Raw genomic sequence first — 15,297 nt, forward strand, 5'->3', positions numbered from 1 at the left:
AACATTGTTATCTTTTTACAAAAAACAGCTAAACATGAGAGGTTTTTGGACAAAGTTTGTGTTTTCCATTCTTTAAGCACCGGTTCGAGCACCGGTTCGAGCACCGTTTAAGCACCGGCACCATTTCAAAAGTACCGGTTTGGCACTGGTTTCGGATAAAACCTAATACCCATCCCTATTTCCAAGGCCTCAAGTATGATTTTATTTCTTCGTCACACCTTTTTGCAGCTCCGATGTTTGGCTCACTTCCCTCCATCTTGTCTTGGCTTCTAGTCTCCTTCTACAAGGAGGGTACTGCTCCTTGTAGCTGTTCATCTTGTAGCCAAGCACCTCACTGATCACTGCTGCCATAGTGTAGATCAGCTGGTTGGTTTCGATGATAGTCACAGTAGGGATTTTCCATAACCTTCAGATGGTTCTTCATATGGGCTTTGTAATCAGCCATAGAGGGTCCAGGTTTCCAGCTTAGCAATGATCATATCTGTCAAGTCAGGTGTTCTTACAATAAACACCTCACACACATCAGTTGGCCTTGGCACTTGATACCCAATCTCGGAGGGTCGAGATGATATCACCCCCCTGACCTGACGACCTTGTTCCCCCCTGGTGTAGCATTCGTGTTGTACCTTGTCGATCTTTAGTTGTGATAGCAGTTTTTTCTTCCAGATGTTGAAACACTGAGCAACCAGTTGTTTCGCCATTAGTCCAGATGTTATGTGTAGTGGAAGTGCAAAATAAGTTGCAGGTGCGGATAATCACCACATCATAGGAGGGAAAGTAGCACAAAACACAAGACAGGGCCTAAGTAAAATAGGAAGTTAGCAATAATAACTAAACTGAGAAACACAAAGTAAAAGTATAAACTATAAATAATAAACTGATCTAAATAGTAACTGGAACAATTAACTCAATACTTAAAATACTAATACAAGAAAAAATACAAGATGAAAATGTAAACAAACAAACTAGGCATTAAACAAAGAATATTTAATAATAACAGAACAAAATTCTATACACTGAACCCAGGACCAGAACACCTTAACCACTGTACACTGCAAAAATCAAATTTATAAAACACTACAGGCCAGACATCTAGAGTTAACATAATCTAATTTTTACAGCAATTTTTACATAATTCATAGTTAGAAAAAATATTACTTAACAAGTTAACAATTCACAAATTCTTAAAGTTTTCTAATATCAAAAACACTCATCTGTGAAGGTTCTTCAGTTCTAGGCTAGACCTGAAGAAGCTCTCGGATGAGAGGTGCAACGTCTTCAAGCAACTTAAAGAAGTCCAGAAGCTTTTCTTTCCAAGCTCCTTAGACAATCAAAAATACTCAATTACTGAAACTGAATGCAATTTTTTTTATACGTACAGAAACGAGTTATTAGAGGACCGGCAATATGAGTTTGAATTCCCAGCTGTTGTGCTGTCATCATCAAAGCGTTTATTAATAGACGGTGCTGAATGAGAGCGGAGTGAGAATACACAGCACAGTGTAGCTGCTCACTCTGCATTTTGAACACTCGTCAGGTATAATCTGAACATTTGAAATTGTGAGTATTGCTCTCTGATTATGGATAATGTTTCTGTTGTGAGAATGTTCACTCTCTCTGGATTTAATGAGACAATGAATATCAGACTTACCATCTTCTCACTCACATTAATGTATTACTGTATGATCATATTAATCAATGTGTCTCTGATTGTGCTCATTGTCTTGGATGAAAACCTCCATGAACCTATGTACATTTTACTGAGCAGTTTTTGCATTAATGCAATTTATGGGACCACAGGTTTCTACCCAAAATTCCTGTTAGATCTGCTGTCGTCTTCTCAAGAAATCTCCTATGAAGGGTGCCTTTTACAAGCTTTTATCATGTACTCATTTGCTTGCTGTGATTTGTCCATTTTAGCTGTCATGGCCTTTGACAGGTATCTGGCTATATGTTGCCCTCTGCACTACCACTCTTTCATGACTAAGAGGAGGCTCTCTCAGCTGGTGTGTTTCTCCTGGCTGACTCCTTTATGCATTTTTTCCATCAGTATTCTGCTAACATCAAGACTGACCTTATGCAGATCAAAAATTGAGAAGGTCTTCTGTGTGAACTGGGTAATTGTTAAACTTGCTTGCTCTGACACAGACACCCTTTTAAATAGTGTTGTTTCATATGCAACAATTATCATGTATATTTCGCATGGGTTTTTCATAATGTGGACGTACATGCATCTTATTAAAACATCTGTAACGTCCAAAGAAGACAGGGCGAAGTTTATGCAGACCTGTGTGCCCCATCTGACTTCTTTAATCACATTTTTGATTGTAATACTTTTTGATTTGATGTATATGCGATTTGGCTCTGCAGATTTACCCCAAAGCCTCCAAAACTTCATCGCTATTGAATTTCTCGTCATCCCTCCAGTTATGAATCCCCTCATTTATGGATTTAAACTTACCAAAATACGAAATAAAATTCTGAGTTTTGTTTACCGTAAACAAAAATAACCACTTTAATAAAGTTTAATCACTCAATGTTTTTCTCATTATTTCTTTGTTCATAGACAGTGACAAAACAGGGTGCAAATTCATGTTTCAGTATTTTGTCAGGGATACATCCCTGAGCCCCATCATTTATCCAGGAAAATAATGGGGATTTGTTTCAGCTCATTGTTCATTTTTATTGAAATTATTTGTTGTTATATGAAGTACAAGATGTTTTTCTGCTGCTGTATGCAAATCAAATTGAAAATAGACACACAAATACACATGTGGAATGTAAGAGAATTAAAAACATTTGTCTTAAACTGAAGCTTTTTTGTGTCATAGCATAAATAGAACGGAAAAGGGTTTGAGGAACTATTTTACTATTTTATTTTAAAATGTTCTTGGAAAAACATTTTTTCCATCAATAGGATTTTTGTCAGGCATGTGTCAGGTCAGAGATCAGGTTTCCTTATTAGAAGCATACAATCATACAATTGAATCAGTAAGACTAAGGAAAATTTCAGGCTTTTATCTTTAATAGTTTTTGAGATATTCATATTAATTCAAACTTTGCTTTAGATTTCCATGTGTGAAAAAAGACCTTGTATAAGTCAAACTTTGGAACGTACAATTTTCAGGCACAGAGTTGGGTGAGCAGAAAATCTTCTAAAAGTCTGATAGTTTAAGATGCCCCAACATTTCTGCCATATCCTGTACAATATATATTTTATTTTACCATCTATTTCCATACAGAGCACTTATGTTCAAACTACCAGTTATTCAAAGCCAAAATAAAGCACAAAAACTGTTGTGATGTGAGTATAATTTTGGCATCTGCATCTAGTTACTCAGTTGCTGTTAACATTCAGCAGATCAAAGTGTACAGCTGACATTATTTCCAATGTGGCATTAAAAAAATCAAATAAATGCACTTTGGGTTACTGAGTTTCACGTACAGAACACAAAAGCAGTAGAAGCCAAGACCATATTTCGTCTGTACACTGAACATGGTCATATAATAGATCTTAGGTCTCTTGAATCAGGTATCTAATTTATTGGACCAATAAGCTGCCCAGGAGAGCCCCAGCTGCAGCCCAGCCAGCTGACCTGGCATTCATCCCTGTGCCCACCCTGGATGAGGCCACAAAGGCTCCAGCTGCTGCTCCGAAGGCTGCACCTCCGGCTCTGAGCCATGATGAAGTCAAGCCTGCTTCATGTCTGCTTGCTGGGTTCGCAGACTCTTTCTGTTGGGGAAAAAAGGGACTGTACTAGGCAATCTTTCAGTTATTTAATACACTGTGGGTTGTATTCCAGTACAGTGTGTTAGCATACTTGATTTTTGCAAGAATAAGTAAAGGACGTAGTAGCATTGGAGTAAACACACTTAAATGGATTTGGGCAGTAGTTTGGGAAAATGGGAAAACAGCTAATCTAAAAAATCCTGATGACAATGCATCTGCAAAACATTTTGGATGCGTATAATATTCCTGAAACTTAAAATAACTTTTTCAGGTAAGTGATGTGAATTTAGTGAAATAAATTGTATTTGTGGAGTCAAATACCTCAACCCAGCGTGAAATATTTACATAATTTACTTCTGGTTGATTGCCATTAAATTAGGGAGGCCCAATGAATTAATCCTTATCATAATTTGAATGAATTGTCATACATGTTCCACTCTGATGCTTCAAATGAAGCACAAATAAATAAATCAAACTGATGTGTTATGGATATAAATGAGTCTGAGATGCATGAAAAACTTTAGGAATGTATTTTAGGAAAGCTGTAAAGACCTTTGTGTTCACATAAAAGAAACTTAGTCTTATCTAGAGCGTTTTGTGCGTTCATCATGGTCGGACTGTCAACTCCATTTTTACTCACCTTGTACTGGACATTGGCACCACTGTCCGGCACAGCCAGGCTCTTCTGCTCTGCTTCTGGAACTTAATGAGTGACATTTTGACTTTGTTCTTACAGAGTATACTCATTATTGTGTAACCACACTCAGGATCACTTTCTCATACTCACAGTGGTTGATGACATGTCGATGATGACTTGAAGGTATTGTGAATGCCCATTTTGGTCTTCTGCTAAGCTCCTCCAGCAACTTTAGGTCTGCCACAGTTTTTCCATGATCACCTTTATTAAAGTGCACGGTGTTCATCTTATTTGTCCCGTTAGTTTCCGTCTCTTTGTAGTGCCACTGCATCCTACTGATCGCCACTTTCAACATTTTCTTTGCATCTTCATTTTCTTTTTTCAGCTGTTCCGTCATCTCTTTGAGCTTCATCACTTCTTGCCTGTGATCCATCAGCATTTGCTCCGTGTCTTTTTCTTTCTTTACACACAATTTCTTTAAGCCTGCAATTTCTTGCTCTTGTGCCTTCATCTTTTCCTCAAGCTTTTCTTTGTCCCCTTCACTCCTTTGCTTTGTAGACTTTATGAAATGTCTTTTCACTGCACACAGCTCTTTTATCACCCTGTCTTTTTCCATAATGTCCTTCTTGAGTTGAGTGTTTTCAGTGTTTAGAATGCTTATCTTTTCTTCATAATCTTTCTTTAACCACTCCTTCTCATCTTCTGTTGTCACCTTCAAAGCCCGAACCTGTCCATCTTCCTCTTTAGCTATCTTGATCATATCTTCTACTGTCCTTTCCCTCTCCTCAACTGTCTTTTTCAGGACATTATTCTCTTCTTTAACCTTCTTCAGTTGCCTCACAGTCTTTTTGGAGCTCTTTTCCAGCTTTTTGTTGCTTTCCTGGAGATTCATGAAACTCTGTACCAAGTATCTGGCATCGTTCTCCACCACCGTCTCCTCAATCTTCTCCAGTAGTGCTCTAACCTGGATGTCTCCGACCCTGTTTAAGTTATCAAAAACATGATATCTGTTTCCACATTTGTCCACAAGCTGCTGCAGAGCTGGCCATCTTTCAATGTGCTCTTCAATGGGAGTGACTCCCAGTTTGTCTCCCCAGGTGAACAACACAATACTTCGCATCCACACCCAGAGACCGAACAAGCTTAAGTGTTCCTCCGCTCTAATTCTGTCGGTTTCAGTGAAGGTCTCATCGGCACGTACAACCACCAGGACAGCATGAGGAGTAGGAGCCCACGGGGATGCACTGCTAGTAATTAGATCCTGTACTTCCCTTGGAGTGTCCTCGGAACAGTATCGTCCATGCCATCCTGGAGTGTCCACAACAGTTATTTGCAGTTTGCCAGCACCACCCTCCCTCTCAGTGACCTGTGATGTTGACTGTCCCACAGCAAAGACTTCACCACCAAGAAGATTGTTTCCAGCTGAGCTTTTCCCAGCCTGCTTCGGTCCCACTACCAGAATTCGAAGCACTGAAATTGGGGGAAACTCTCCTGTATTGCAGAAATGCAAGATTTAGGTAATGATGTTAGCTTTGCAAATGTATATTTCCATCTTGCAGTTGTTTCAGGTAAATGAGAATGATGAATTTTAGATGTTTCCACAATGCTGGTTTGAATGAGAAGTTTCCTTCATTAGAGATTTTACTACTGTTAGTACTTGGAAGAACCATAATAGCTGATTTTCAGCAGCTTCAGGTATTCAAAGAGAACCTTTGAATACCTGACTTATTTTGATATCATGACACTGTTAGCATAAAGTTGTGTATGAACACATCCAGCAGTAAAGAGCAATTTTGTCATTCAAATGATCTAATTTAGTGTCATACATTTAAATAAACATTTTGGCATTTTATGTATTTAAATAATTCTTGGTATTTAAAGCAGTATTTGCATTGTTCTTATTAAAAACAAACAAAAAGACAACCACAGAATCAAAGCATATTAATGGAAAGTTGACCAGAAGGGAAAAGCGTGGTAAGAAAAGTGCACAAGCAACACTGATGAATGCAGTCTTGAGAGGAGTCTCAACACGCAAAAAAGAGCATTATTGCCGTGAATCATGAATCAGGATTAAAACATCCAAACTGAGAGAAAACAGGAGCAGGAAGAAAGACACAGCTAGAGGGAGAAATGGGGGAAAGAAAACTGAACATAATATAAATGACACAAAAGACTAACAAAATAAAACAGTAAGTACAACCACAATGAAACACCTGGAACCAGAGACAACAGCAAAAATGTTTTACTTGGGCTAAGGAGAAATGAGTCCAGGTAATTTATCATATTACAAACATTAATGTTTGTAGTATTATAAAAATGATTGTACCCGATCTAATTTTCTGAGCTACATAAGTAATAACATCACAGTTTGTGGTGGATGGATGATTAGTCTGTTGAATGCAAATGTTGATATGTGTAAATAAATATCACTGAATCTCTGAGTGCTAATGATTGTATTTTTTTCCCCTTTCCACTAATGCCGTTATGCCTCACAATTGGTGAAGATGGCAGTTATGGGCCTGGGAGGGGGGTATAATTTAAATCATTTTGATTTATTTTTCTTTTTTTTCTACTTTTTTTTTATTTTCACATTTTGTTTTGGTTCAATTATTATTATGTCTTGAAAAAACAAATATGATAGGTGCATGAAGTGACGCTTACCCAGTAGAAATGTGAGGGTTCTTTTAACCATATGCACATTCATTCGCCTTAAAGTCGCCCTCTCCTCCACCTTTTTCCTTTGGCTCTCTGTTATCCTGAACAGTTTGTCATTTCTAGTCACATAACCAACTCCTCCTGCTTTTATATTTTCTTCAACCACTGCATCAATCTTCTCCAAAAGTTCTTTAACCTGAGTGGGATCATCTTCTCCCCAAGTGCTTGTATCTAAAAGGTGGTATCTATACATGCATTTGTCCAAAAGGCTTTTCAGAAACTTGTATTTTGCAATGTAACTCTCCACAGACATCCCTCTCAGCTGCTCATATCTCGTGAATATTACTATCGTGTTCCTCCACAGGGTGTCATTTAACTGCTCCAGAGGTCCCTCTACTGTCCATTCCCGACCTCTGTGCGAGCTGATCGGTATAACCATGAGGAAAGCATGAGGTCCCGGTGGGCACATGGCCACGCAGGCTGCTGTGTTCATATTTACCAGGCTGGGGTCTTGGACAGAATAGTGAATCCATCTTTCAGGGGTACTGACCACAACCACTTTAAGTCCTTCATCAAGAATAGTTTGTCTCTTAACACACATCTTCACATCTCTGCTGGTGTCAAACATCTGTCTGCTGAGGATAGTGTTTCCTGTCAAACTCTTCTCCAGCCAGTCGTGTCCCAAGAGCACAATCCTGAGCTCCTGGAGAATGTGTTTGTTCTCTGCCAGCAGAGAGGACAACATGTCACTGAATTACCACAACTCTGGCATGCAAGCAGCTGATGTGAGACAAAGCCCTCCCACTGGTTTCACAACTTTCCTCTGAACTATGCAAAATGCTGAAATTCTCTTAACTGCAATGAATTATGTACAGAATAAGAAAATAGAACAAATTGGATTTAATATACTAAAATCAATCAGCCTTGCAAATGTTGTATGGATACATTTAAGACATATAAAAGTATAAGTCGGTAACATACCTTTATGGTGTCTGTGAGCCATTAAAACTTTATCAGTCACTTTAAAGATGATTCACTACAGTTAAAAACCCTGTTTTCCCAAAAACAAAGCGAAGTGGAAAAATATCGTCCAGCCCAGTGTCAGCCTGAGCCTTAATGCTTGACTCAGCTCTCTGTCTGATGAAAGGTCAAAGTCCAGCCCGTACCACTCTGCTAGTGGAAGATATCATCTAATTAGCTCACACAGGTAACATTTCTGTAACAGTATAATTACATCAAGGAGCCAAGGAAGCCAAGGCCTAAGTTCAGTGAGTGTATTTGAGGATCTTTTCTGTGTTCTTACATAGTAGTTAAACATGCTGTTAGTCCTCCAAAAAAGGTCCAAACTACTGAGGGAGGAACTCTTTTAAGACATCTGTGTATGCAGAACCCCAACGTCCTGTATACATAATATATTGCATACAAAAGCCAATATGTGTGCAATTCCAGTAATCTAAAGTTTACTGAAGTATATTTTAGCATTTGATTGATTGCTGTGAGATAATCATTTCCGTAATTTAGCAAAATCAATACATTAAATAGATCGTTTAATTGTAATCTTGGTAAAGGGCAGTATTGTAGTGTCTCCTTGTATGTTTTCGGGTCAGATCATTTTCATTGAGAAATCTGAAATCTAAAACTGTTAAAATGCATTAAACACCCTTGCTTCCTGATTAACACCAGATAAACCTAGTTTTCTTACATGTGCATTACTGATGATTGAGTGGATCAGCTCTTCTGACACAGCCGAACCCTGATATTCACATTAGATTAACAATGCTGTTAGGACCAGGGTGAATCATTTTGGGGCCCTAGTTAAGATTAAGATTTTGTTCTAAACTAAGAAACGTGAATTTTGTCGTCTACTTACATCTTATGCTCTTTACTGCTTTCCATTTATGTATGCTGTATATTGCACTAAGTAGATTAGACAAGAATACTTCACTTTTTCCCTCTCCCTCACCTTCTGAGACCTTATGCCTTAGCCAATCCTCTCTCTCTCTGTCTGGCCTACCTGATCACTAGAAGACCGCTAAGGCCAAATGTTAGCTTAAAAAGTTGTCTAGCAACCACATCAGTAGCAGCTTGAAACTTAATGCAGCATTGTTTGATAAAAGTAAAATCCAAAATGTTCATGTTATCTAGTTTGGCTTACTGAGATGTTTTATTGGTATGTGATGTGTCTGAGGCTGAGAGACCACGGAGCCCGAAAAACATGATTATTAGGCTGCAAAAATATTTTAACATAATAATAATAATAATAATAATAATAATAATAATAATAATAATAATAATAACAATTGGATTTATATAGCGCTTTTCAAGGCACCCAAAGTGCTTTACAATGCCACTATTCATTCACTCTCACATTCACACACTGGTGGAGGCAAGCTACAGTTGTAGCCACAGCACACAATATAAGCTACTAAACAACAGTTAGCTATTGTAGTTCATGAGATTAGTGTCCAGAAAATCCATAGTTGACATGTGGACCCTCAATATACTTTTGGTTTTACTCTCAAGTTTTTGATAAAAATCAATGCTTCATATTTTGTTTTTCGGTAAACCTGAAAAACCCACTTGTTATCATAGTTTTGGATTTTTTATTTGTTTTTATTGTTTATGTTTTAAATATTTAATTTAAAGTGCACAACAACTTGATTATACAACCACCCAATGCAAGGTTTATGCAACAGCTGATTAGATTTTTGATATAAGTGTACAATGTAACAATGTACAGGTAACAATGTAGCTAAAATAGCTTTCACTTGAATAGCATTCTACTTCCTACCCCTCTACTGCAAACAGCAACACAAATTTACATCGTAATGAATGTGATGATTAGAGTCAGACACAACGACACCTCAAGTTCAAATAATAAGACAGAAAGGATTAAAGAATTAAAGATGAAAAATAAATGAAGGCTCATCTATCAGTCCACTGGCCTATCTAGTTCAGGGTTGCGAGTGACTGGATTCCATGCTGTATAATAGATGATTGATCATTATTCAATAATAACATAATTAATTTGTAAATGTGCAGAGAATTATGGATGCAAGTTTTTAAAATTTTGCAAAAGAAGATATGTAAGCAACAAGAGATGATCTTTTAGCATGATTATAGTCTATAAGAGCATGTCAATGCTATTGCTCTGGGATGAGCCATAGGCTTTGCTGACTGAAACATGGAGGAAATATTAACCACAGACGCTGTTTTATATATCTATTACCATTTATCTACAAAGTGCATAAATTAAAAAAGAAGTAAAAGGTAGAATATAAAAACTAAAAATACAAAACTCGATGTCACATTTCCTGAGAAAACAGAACATGGAACATTATCAATTGATCTTTGTCAAAAACAGTAAAACATAGTGTGGCCTTGTCCCTATAAGTCATCTACAACAGAATGGCTCACATAGTAAATTCTTTACTCTAAGGAAAATGCTGCATTTTACGCTTGTTTTTTTAAGTAAACTAAACTTGATGTAAGTTAGTTTCTTGTAAGATTTAAGTAAAGTCAGGATTCTGTTTTGTATTTTGGTGAGTTTGAATCCATATATGAGAGGGTTCATAAAAGGTGGAATGATGAGAATTTCAACTGTAATGAAGTTTTTGAGACTTTCAGAAAAACCTGTGTACTCAAATTGCACATATATCGACTGAAAACCAATCACAACTATAAATGTGATCAAAGAGGTCAGGTGGGGCAGGCAGGTCTGCATAAACTTTTCTCTGTCCTCTCTGGACCTCGCACATGTTTTAATGAGATGTGTGTAAGTCCACATTATAAAAAAGCCATGAGACACATAAATGATAACTGTTGCACATGCTGTGATGTGGTTTGTAAAGGTTTCAGCTTCAGGACAAGCAAGTTTAACAATTAACCAGTTTACACATAAGACTCTCCGAATGTTTATACCACATAACTTCAGTCTTGATGTTAGCAGGACATTAATGGCAAAAATGCAGAAAGGTGTCAGCCAGGAGAAACACACCAGCTGTGATAGCCTCCTCTTAGTCATGAAAGAGTGGTAGTGCAGAGGTCGACATATTGCCAGATACCTGTCAAAGGCCATGACAGCTAAAATGGACAAATCACAGCAGACAAATGAATATATGACAAAAGCTTGTAAAAGGCACCCTTCATAGGAGATTGTTTGAGAAGACCTTAGTAAATCTGAAAGGAATTTTGGGTAGAAACCTGTGGTCCCATAAATTGTGTTAATGCAAAAGCTACTCAGGAAAATGTACATAGGTTCGTGCAGATTTTCATCCAAGAAAATAAGCAGCACAAGAGAGATATTGAAAAATAAAATCATGCAGTAATACAGTAAAGTGAATGCGAAGAGAGGCACTCTGAAATTCATCGTCTCATTAAATCCTGACAGAATGAAACTTCTTACATTAGACACATTATCCATGATCAGAGAAACATCTACCTTCTTAGTGTAACAACATGTGAGTGTACAGAGGAAAGAGCTGCTGTATCTACACCCCTAACAATATCTGCTCTTCCTCTACGCCTCCTGTTAATTACTGCCTTTGGCTCAACAACAAAAAACACACACCTGGGAATTCAACCTCTGTTGGTTGGGGGGGGGGATACGTGACTGGCTATTAGTGGAAGTTTTCCTTCTCTTTGCTGTTTATATTTGTCCATGTAACTGGATTCTCTTTTGCCAGAAGCCGAAAATGTCCACAAATGACGAAAACCTGAGACAGTCGTGAACCTTTCAAGGAGTGCCCAGTTGACCAAAATTACCCCGAGGATGCAGCGAAGACCGCAAAAGACCCAAGAACAACATCCAAAGAACTGCAGGCCTCACTTGCTTCAGTTAATGTCAGTAAGAAAGAGTTTGGCCAAAAATGTGTTCCAAGATGAAAACCACTGCTGAGCAAAAGGAAAATGAAGGCTTGTCTCAGTTTTGCCAGAAAACATCATGATGATCCCCAAGACTTTTAGAAAAATAACTCTGTGGACTGATGGGACAGAAGCTGAACTTTTTGGAGTGTGCGTGTCTGATAACATTCAGTGTAAACGTCACACAGCACTTCAGAAAGACCATCACCAAAATATGGTGGTGGTGGTAGTGTGATGGTCTGGGGCTGTTTTGCTGCCTCAGGACCTAAATGAAGGTAAACTGAACAATAAATTCTGACGTCTACCAAAATATTCTGAAGGAGAATATCTGGCCATCTGTTTTTGACCTCAAACGGAACACAGTTGGGTTCTGCAGCAAGACAATAATCCAAAACACACCAGCAAGTTTACCTCCGAATGGCTTAAGATAAACTAAATGAAGAAATTCGAGTGACCTACTTTAAGTCCTGACCTGAATCTGACTGAGATGCTTGACGCATCAATAAATGAGTTGATCTGAGAGGACCTACAAAGTTATTTAAAGGGTTTATCCTTAAAAGTGACAGGTTAAATAATAAAAACAGTCGTATTTGTAATATTGAGGTAGGTAATTGATTAGTGTGATTAGTGCATGCAAATATAGACATGTGTAGTGCAGAGTGCTAATGATTGCAAATTATTTCCTTTACACTAATTTCATTATGATTCTCTTGTCAGCTGGTGACAATGGCAGTTATGGTCCTTGGGGGTGTTCTAATTTTAATCCTTCTTATTTTTTCCTTTTTTCCCACATTTGGAATGATTTTCATATTTTGTTTTGGTCTGTCCTGTGGGTGGAGGAAAGTTCAATTATAATCTCTAGGGGGTTAAAAGAAAATGGTAGGTACATTCAATGATTCTTACCCAGTAGAAATGTGAGGGTTCTTTTGACCATTTGCACATTCATTCGGCTTAAAATCACCCTCTCCACAATATTGCACAATATCCACAGTATTGTTTTCCTCCACAGGGTGTCATTTAATTCCTCCAGATGTCCCTCTACTTCCATTCCCGACCTCTATGTGGGCTGATCAGTATAACCATGAGGTCCTAGGCTAGGAGGAGGAGTTGGCCGTCCGACTGCGGTCTGGAGTGTGGGGCCTCCCTGCTGCTGCGGAGTCGGGGCGGTCTGCCTCTCCCCACCACAGGGAAAAGGGTAACACCACCTGGGTCTGGGTGCAGTTCCCCCCTCCAGGGGCAAGGGTACCTAGACCCGGTTCGTAGAGTACGCTTGGGGAGTGTGATCGTGTGTACAGCGTCTCTTTATGTTTGGTTGAGTGTGGAGTAAGTGCATATGAGAGCATGAGGGTGGGAATGGATGTTTGTATCTGTGTGTGCCTGTATGTCTGTGTCTATATGTCAGGTTGGGTATCAGACGCCACCTCTCTGGGGACATCTCAGGCCCTCCAAGGTTTGGAGGCCTATCTCCCCCCACCACCACTTCCCCTGCCAGTGGCGGACTCCCTCAGACATTGGTGCGTTGGTGGTTCTTTGTTTCCGGGGGTGAGCGTCCAGGTACACACCGGCTCACTCCTTGGCGGCCGCTTATCGGGGCCTGGAGCCTGGGGCTCGCTCGGGCCACTCCGGAGGTGGGGTGCCCCCGGCCCCTCGGCCTGCGGCTCGTCACTCAGGCACAGCTGGCTGCCGGCGGAGCTCACGGGCGCGTCACTGCAACTCCCCCTGGCTTCTGCTCCGCGGCTGCTGAGTGAGCCCTCATCTGGGACTCTCCTCAGCTCTTTCTGGGACAGTGGCGCGGCTGCCCCTCTGTTGGTCTTCCTTGGTCTCTTGTGTTCTGGTGGCCTCTGGATGTCTGGAGTTTTGATCTCTTCCATACCTGCTTCATGCCCTGGAGGACGGGGCTGTGGCCCCCCCACACCCTCTAGCAGAGTATTACATGAAGGAACCTTTTAAAAAAAACAAGCGCGTCCATGCTCACAGGTGTACACACGGGTGATCACACCCACAAACTACACCCTTTTTGGCTCCTACCTCAAAGCACACTGTGTTCTGTTGATCTTATGTGCTGCACAATAATGTTTAATATTTAGTATTTACTGTCATATTCCCATATATCATTGTGATGTTGTTTATTCTATTACTCTTGTTCTCTTCTGCTTGTTTTATTTTTTCTTTCTCAGCAGGTGACCCAGGTGATTGATATATGCATTTTTTTTTCTCTGCCCGTTCTGTTGGTTTTTGTCTTTTGCCCTTCTCCCCCGTCCCTCTTCTCAGCTGTTTCTCTTTCCCTCTTTCTTTCTCCTCTTCTTTCCCCCAGTCAAGTCTGTCCCGTATTCAGTAAGTGAAAATAAAATAAACAATAAAAGGTGAATCAAATGGACCATTACGGCAAGGCTGGGATGGTCAGTTTGGTAAAGTAAATCCGTTGGGCATCTTTCTTTGCCTTTAGACAACAATTCTGATGGCAAAAGAGCCAAACGGGACAGGCAAAAAAAAAAAAAAAAAGGAACCTTTTAAAAAAACAAGCGTGTCCATGCTCACAGGTGTACACACGGGTGATCACACCCACAAACTACACCCTTTTTGGCTCCTACCTCAAAGCACACTGTGTTCTGTTGATCTTATGTGCTGCACAATAATGTTTAACATTTAGTATTTACTGTCATATTCCCATATATCATTGTGATGCTGTTTATTCTATTACTCTTGTTCTCTTCTGCTTGTTTTATTTTTTCTTTCTCAACAGGTGATCCAGGTGATCGATATATGCATTTTTTTCTTTCTTTTTTTTCTGCTCATTCTGTTGGTTTTTGTCTTTTGCCCTTCTCCCCCGTCCCTCTTCTCAGCTGTTTCTCTTTCCCTCTTTCTTTCTCCCCTTCTTTCCCCCAGTCAAGTCTGTCCCGCATTCAGCAAGTGAAAATAAAATAAACAATAAAAGGTGAATCAAATGGACCATTACGGCAAGGCTGGGATGGTCAATTTGGTAAAGTAAATCCGTTGGGCATCTTTCTTTGCCTTTAGACAATAATTCTGATGGCAAAAGAGCCAAACGGGACAGGCCAAAAAAATAAAATAAATAAATAACCATGAGGTCCTGGTGGGCACATGACCACGCAGCCTGCTGTTTTCATATTTACCGGCCTGGGGTCTTGAACAGAATAGTGAACCCGTCTTTCAGGGGTACTGACCACAACCACTTTACCAAGTCCGTTATCAAGACTAGTTTGTCACATCTTCACATCTCTGCTGGTGTCAACCATCTTTCGGCCAAGGATGGTGTTCAATCATTTCCTAAGAGGACAATCCTAAGCTCCTGACTGTTTGTTCTCTACCAGCACAGAGCACATGTCATTCATGTTAACACGCATTTTCATGTCGCTGCTGGTGTCAAACATTTTTTTAATCAGATTTGTAA

General features: G+C 39.4%; 1 protein-coding gene across 1 annotated transcript; it reads left to right on the forward strand.

Annotated features, from left to right (window-relative positions):
- Positions 1–1,574: 1,574 nt before the first annotated feature.
- LOC113008209 (olfactory receptor 10Z1-like) lies at positions 1,575–2,510 on the forward strand. The gene has a single exon (XM_026145473.1). The coding sequence runs from the start codon at positions 1,581–1,583 to the stop codon at positions 2,508–2,510; it is 930 nt and encodes a 309-aa protein (XP_026001258.1). The 5' UTR covers positions 1,575–1,580.
- Positions 2,511–15,297: the final 12,787 nt, after the last annotated feature.

The sequence above is a fragment of the Astatotilapia calliptera genome, chromosome 16 (assembly GCF_900246225.1).
Source record: "Astatotilapia calliptera chromosome 16, fAstCal1.2, whole genome shotgun sequence".
NCBI classification, from domain to species: domain Eukaryota; kingdom Metazoa; phylum Chordata; class Actinopteri; order Cichliformes; family Cichlidae; genus Astatotilapia; species Astatotilapia calliptera.

Bases quoted from the DNA above. Each gene is read 5' to 3' on its own strand.
- LOC113008209 (XM_026145473.1), top strand. From the start codon at position 1,581: ATGGATAATGTTTCTGTTGTGAGAATGTTCACTCTCTCTGGATTTAAT.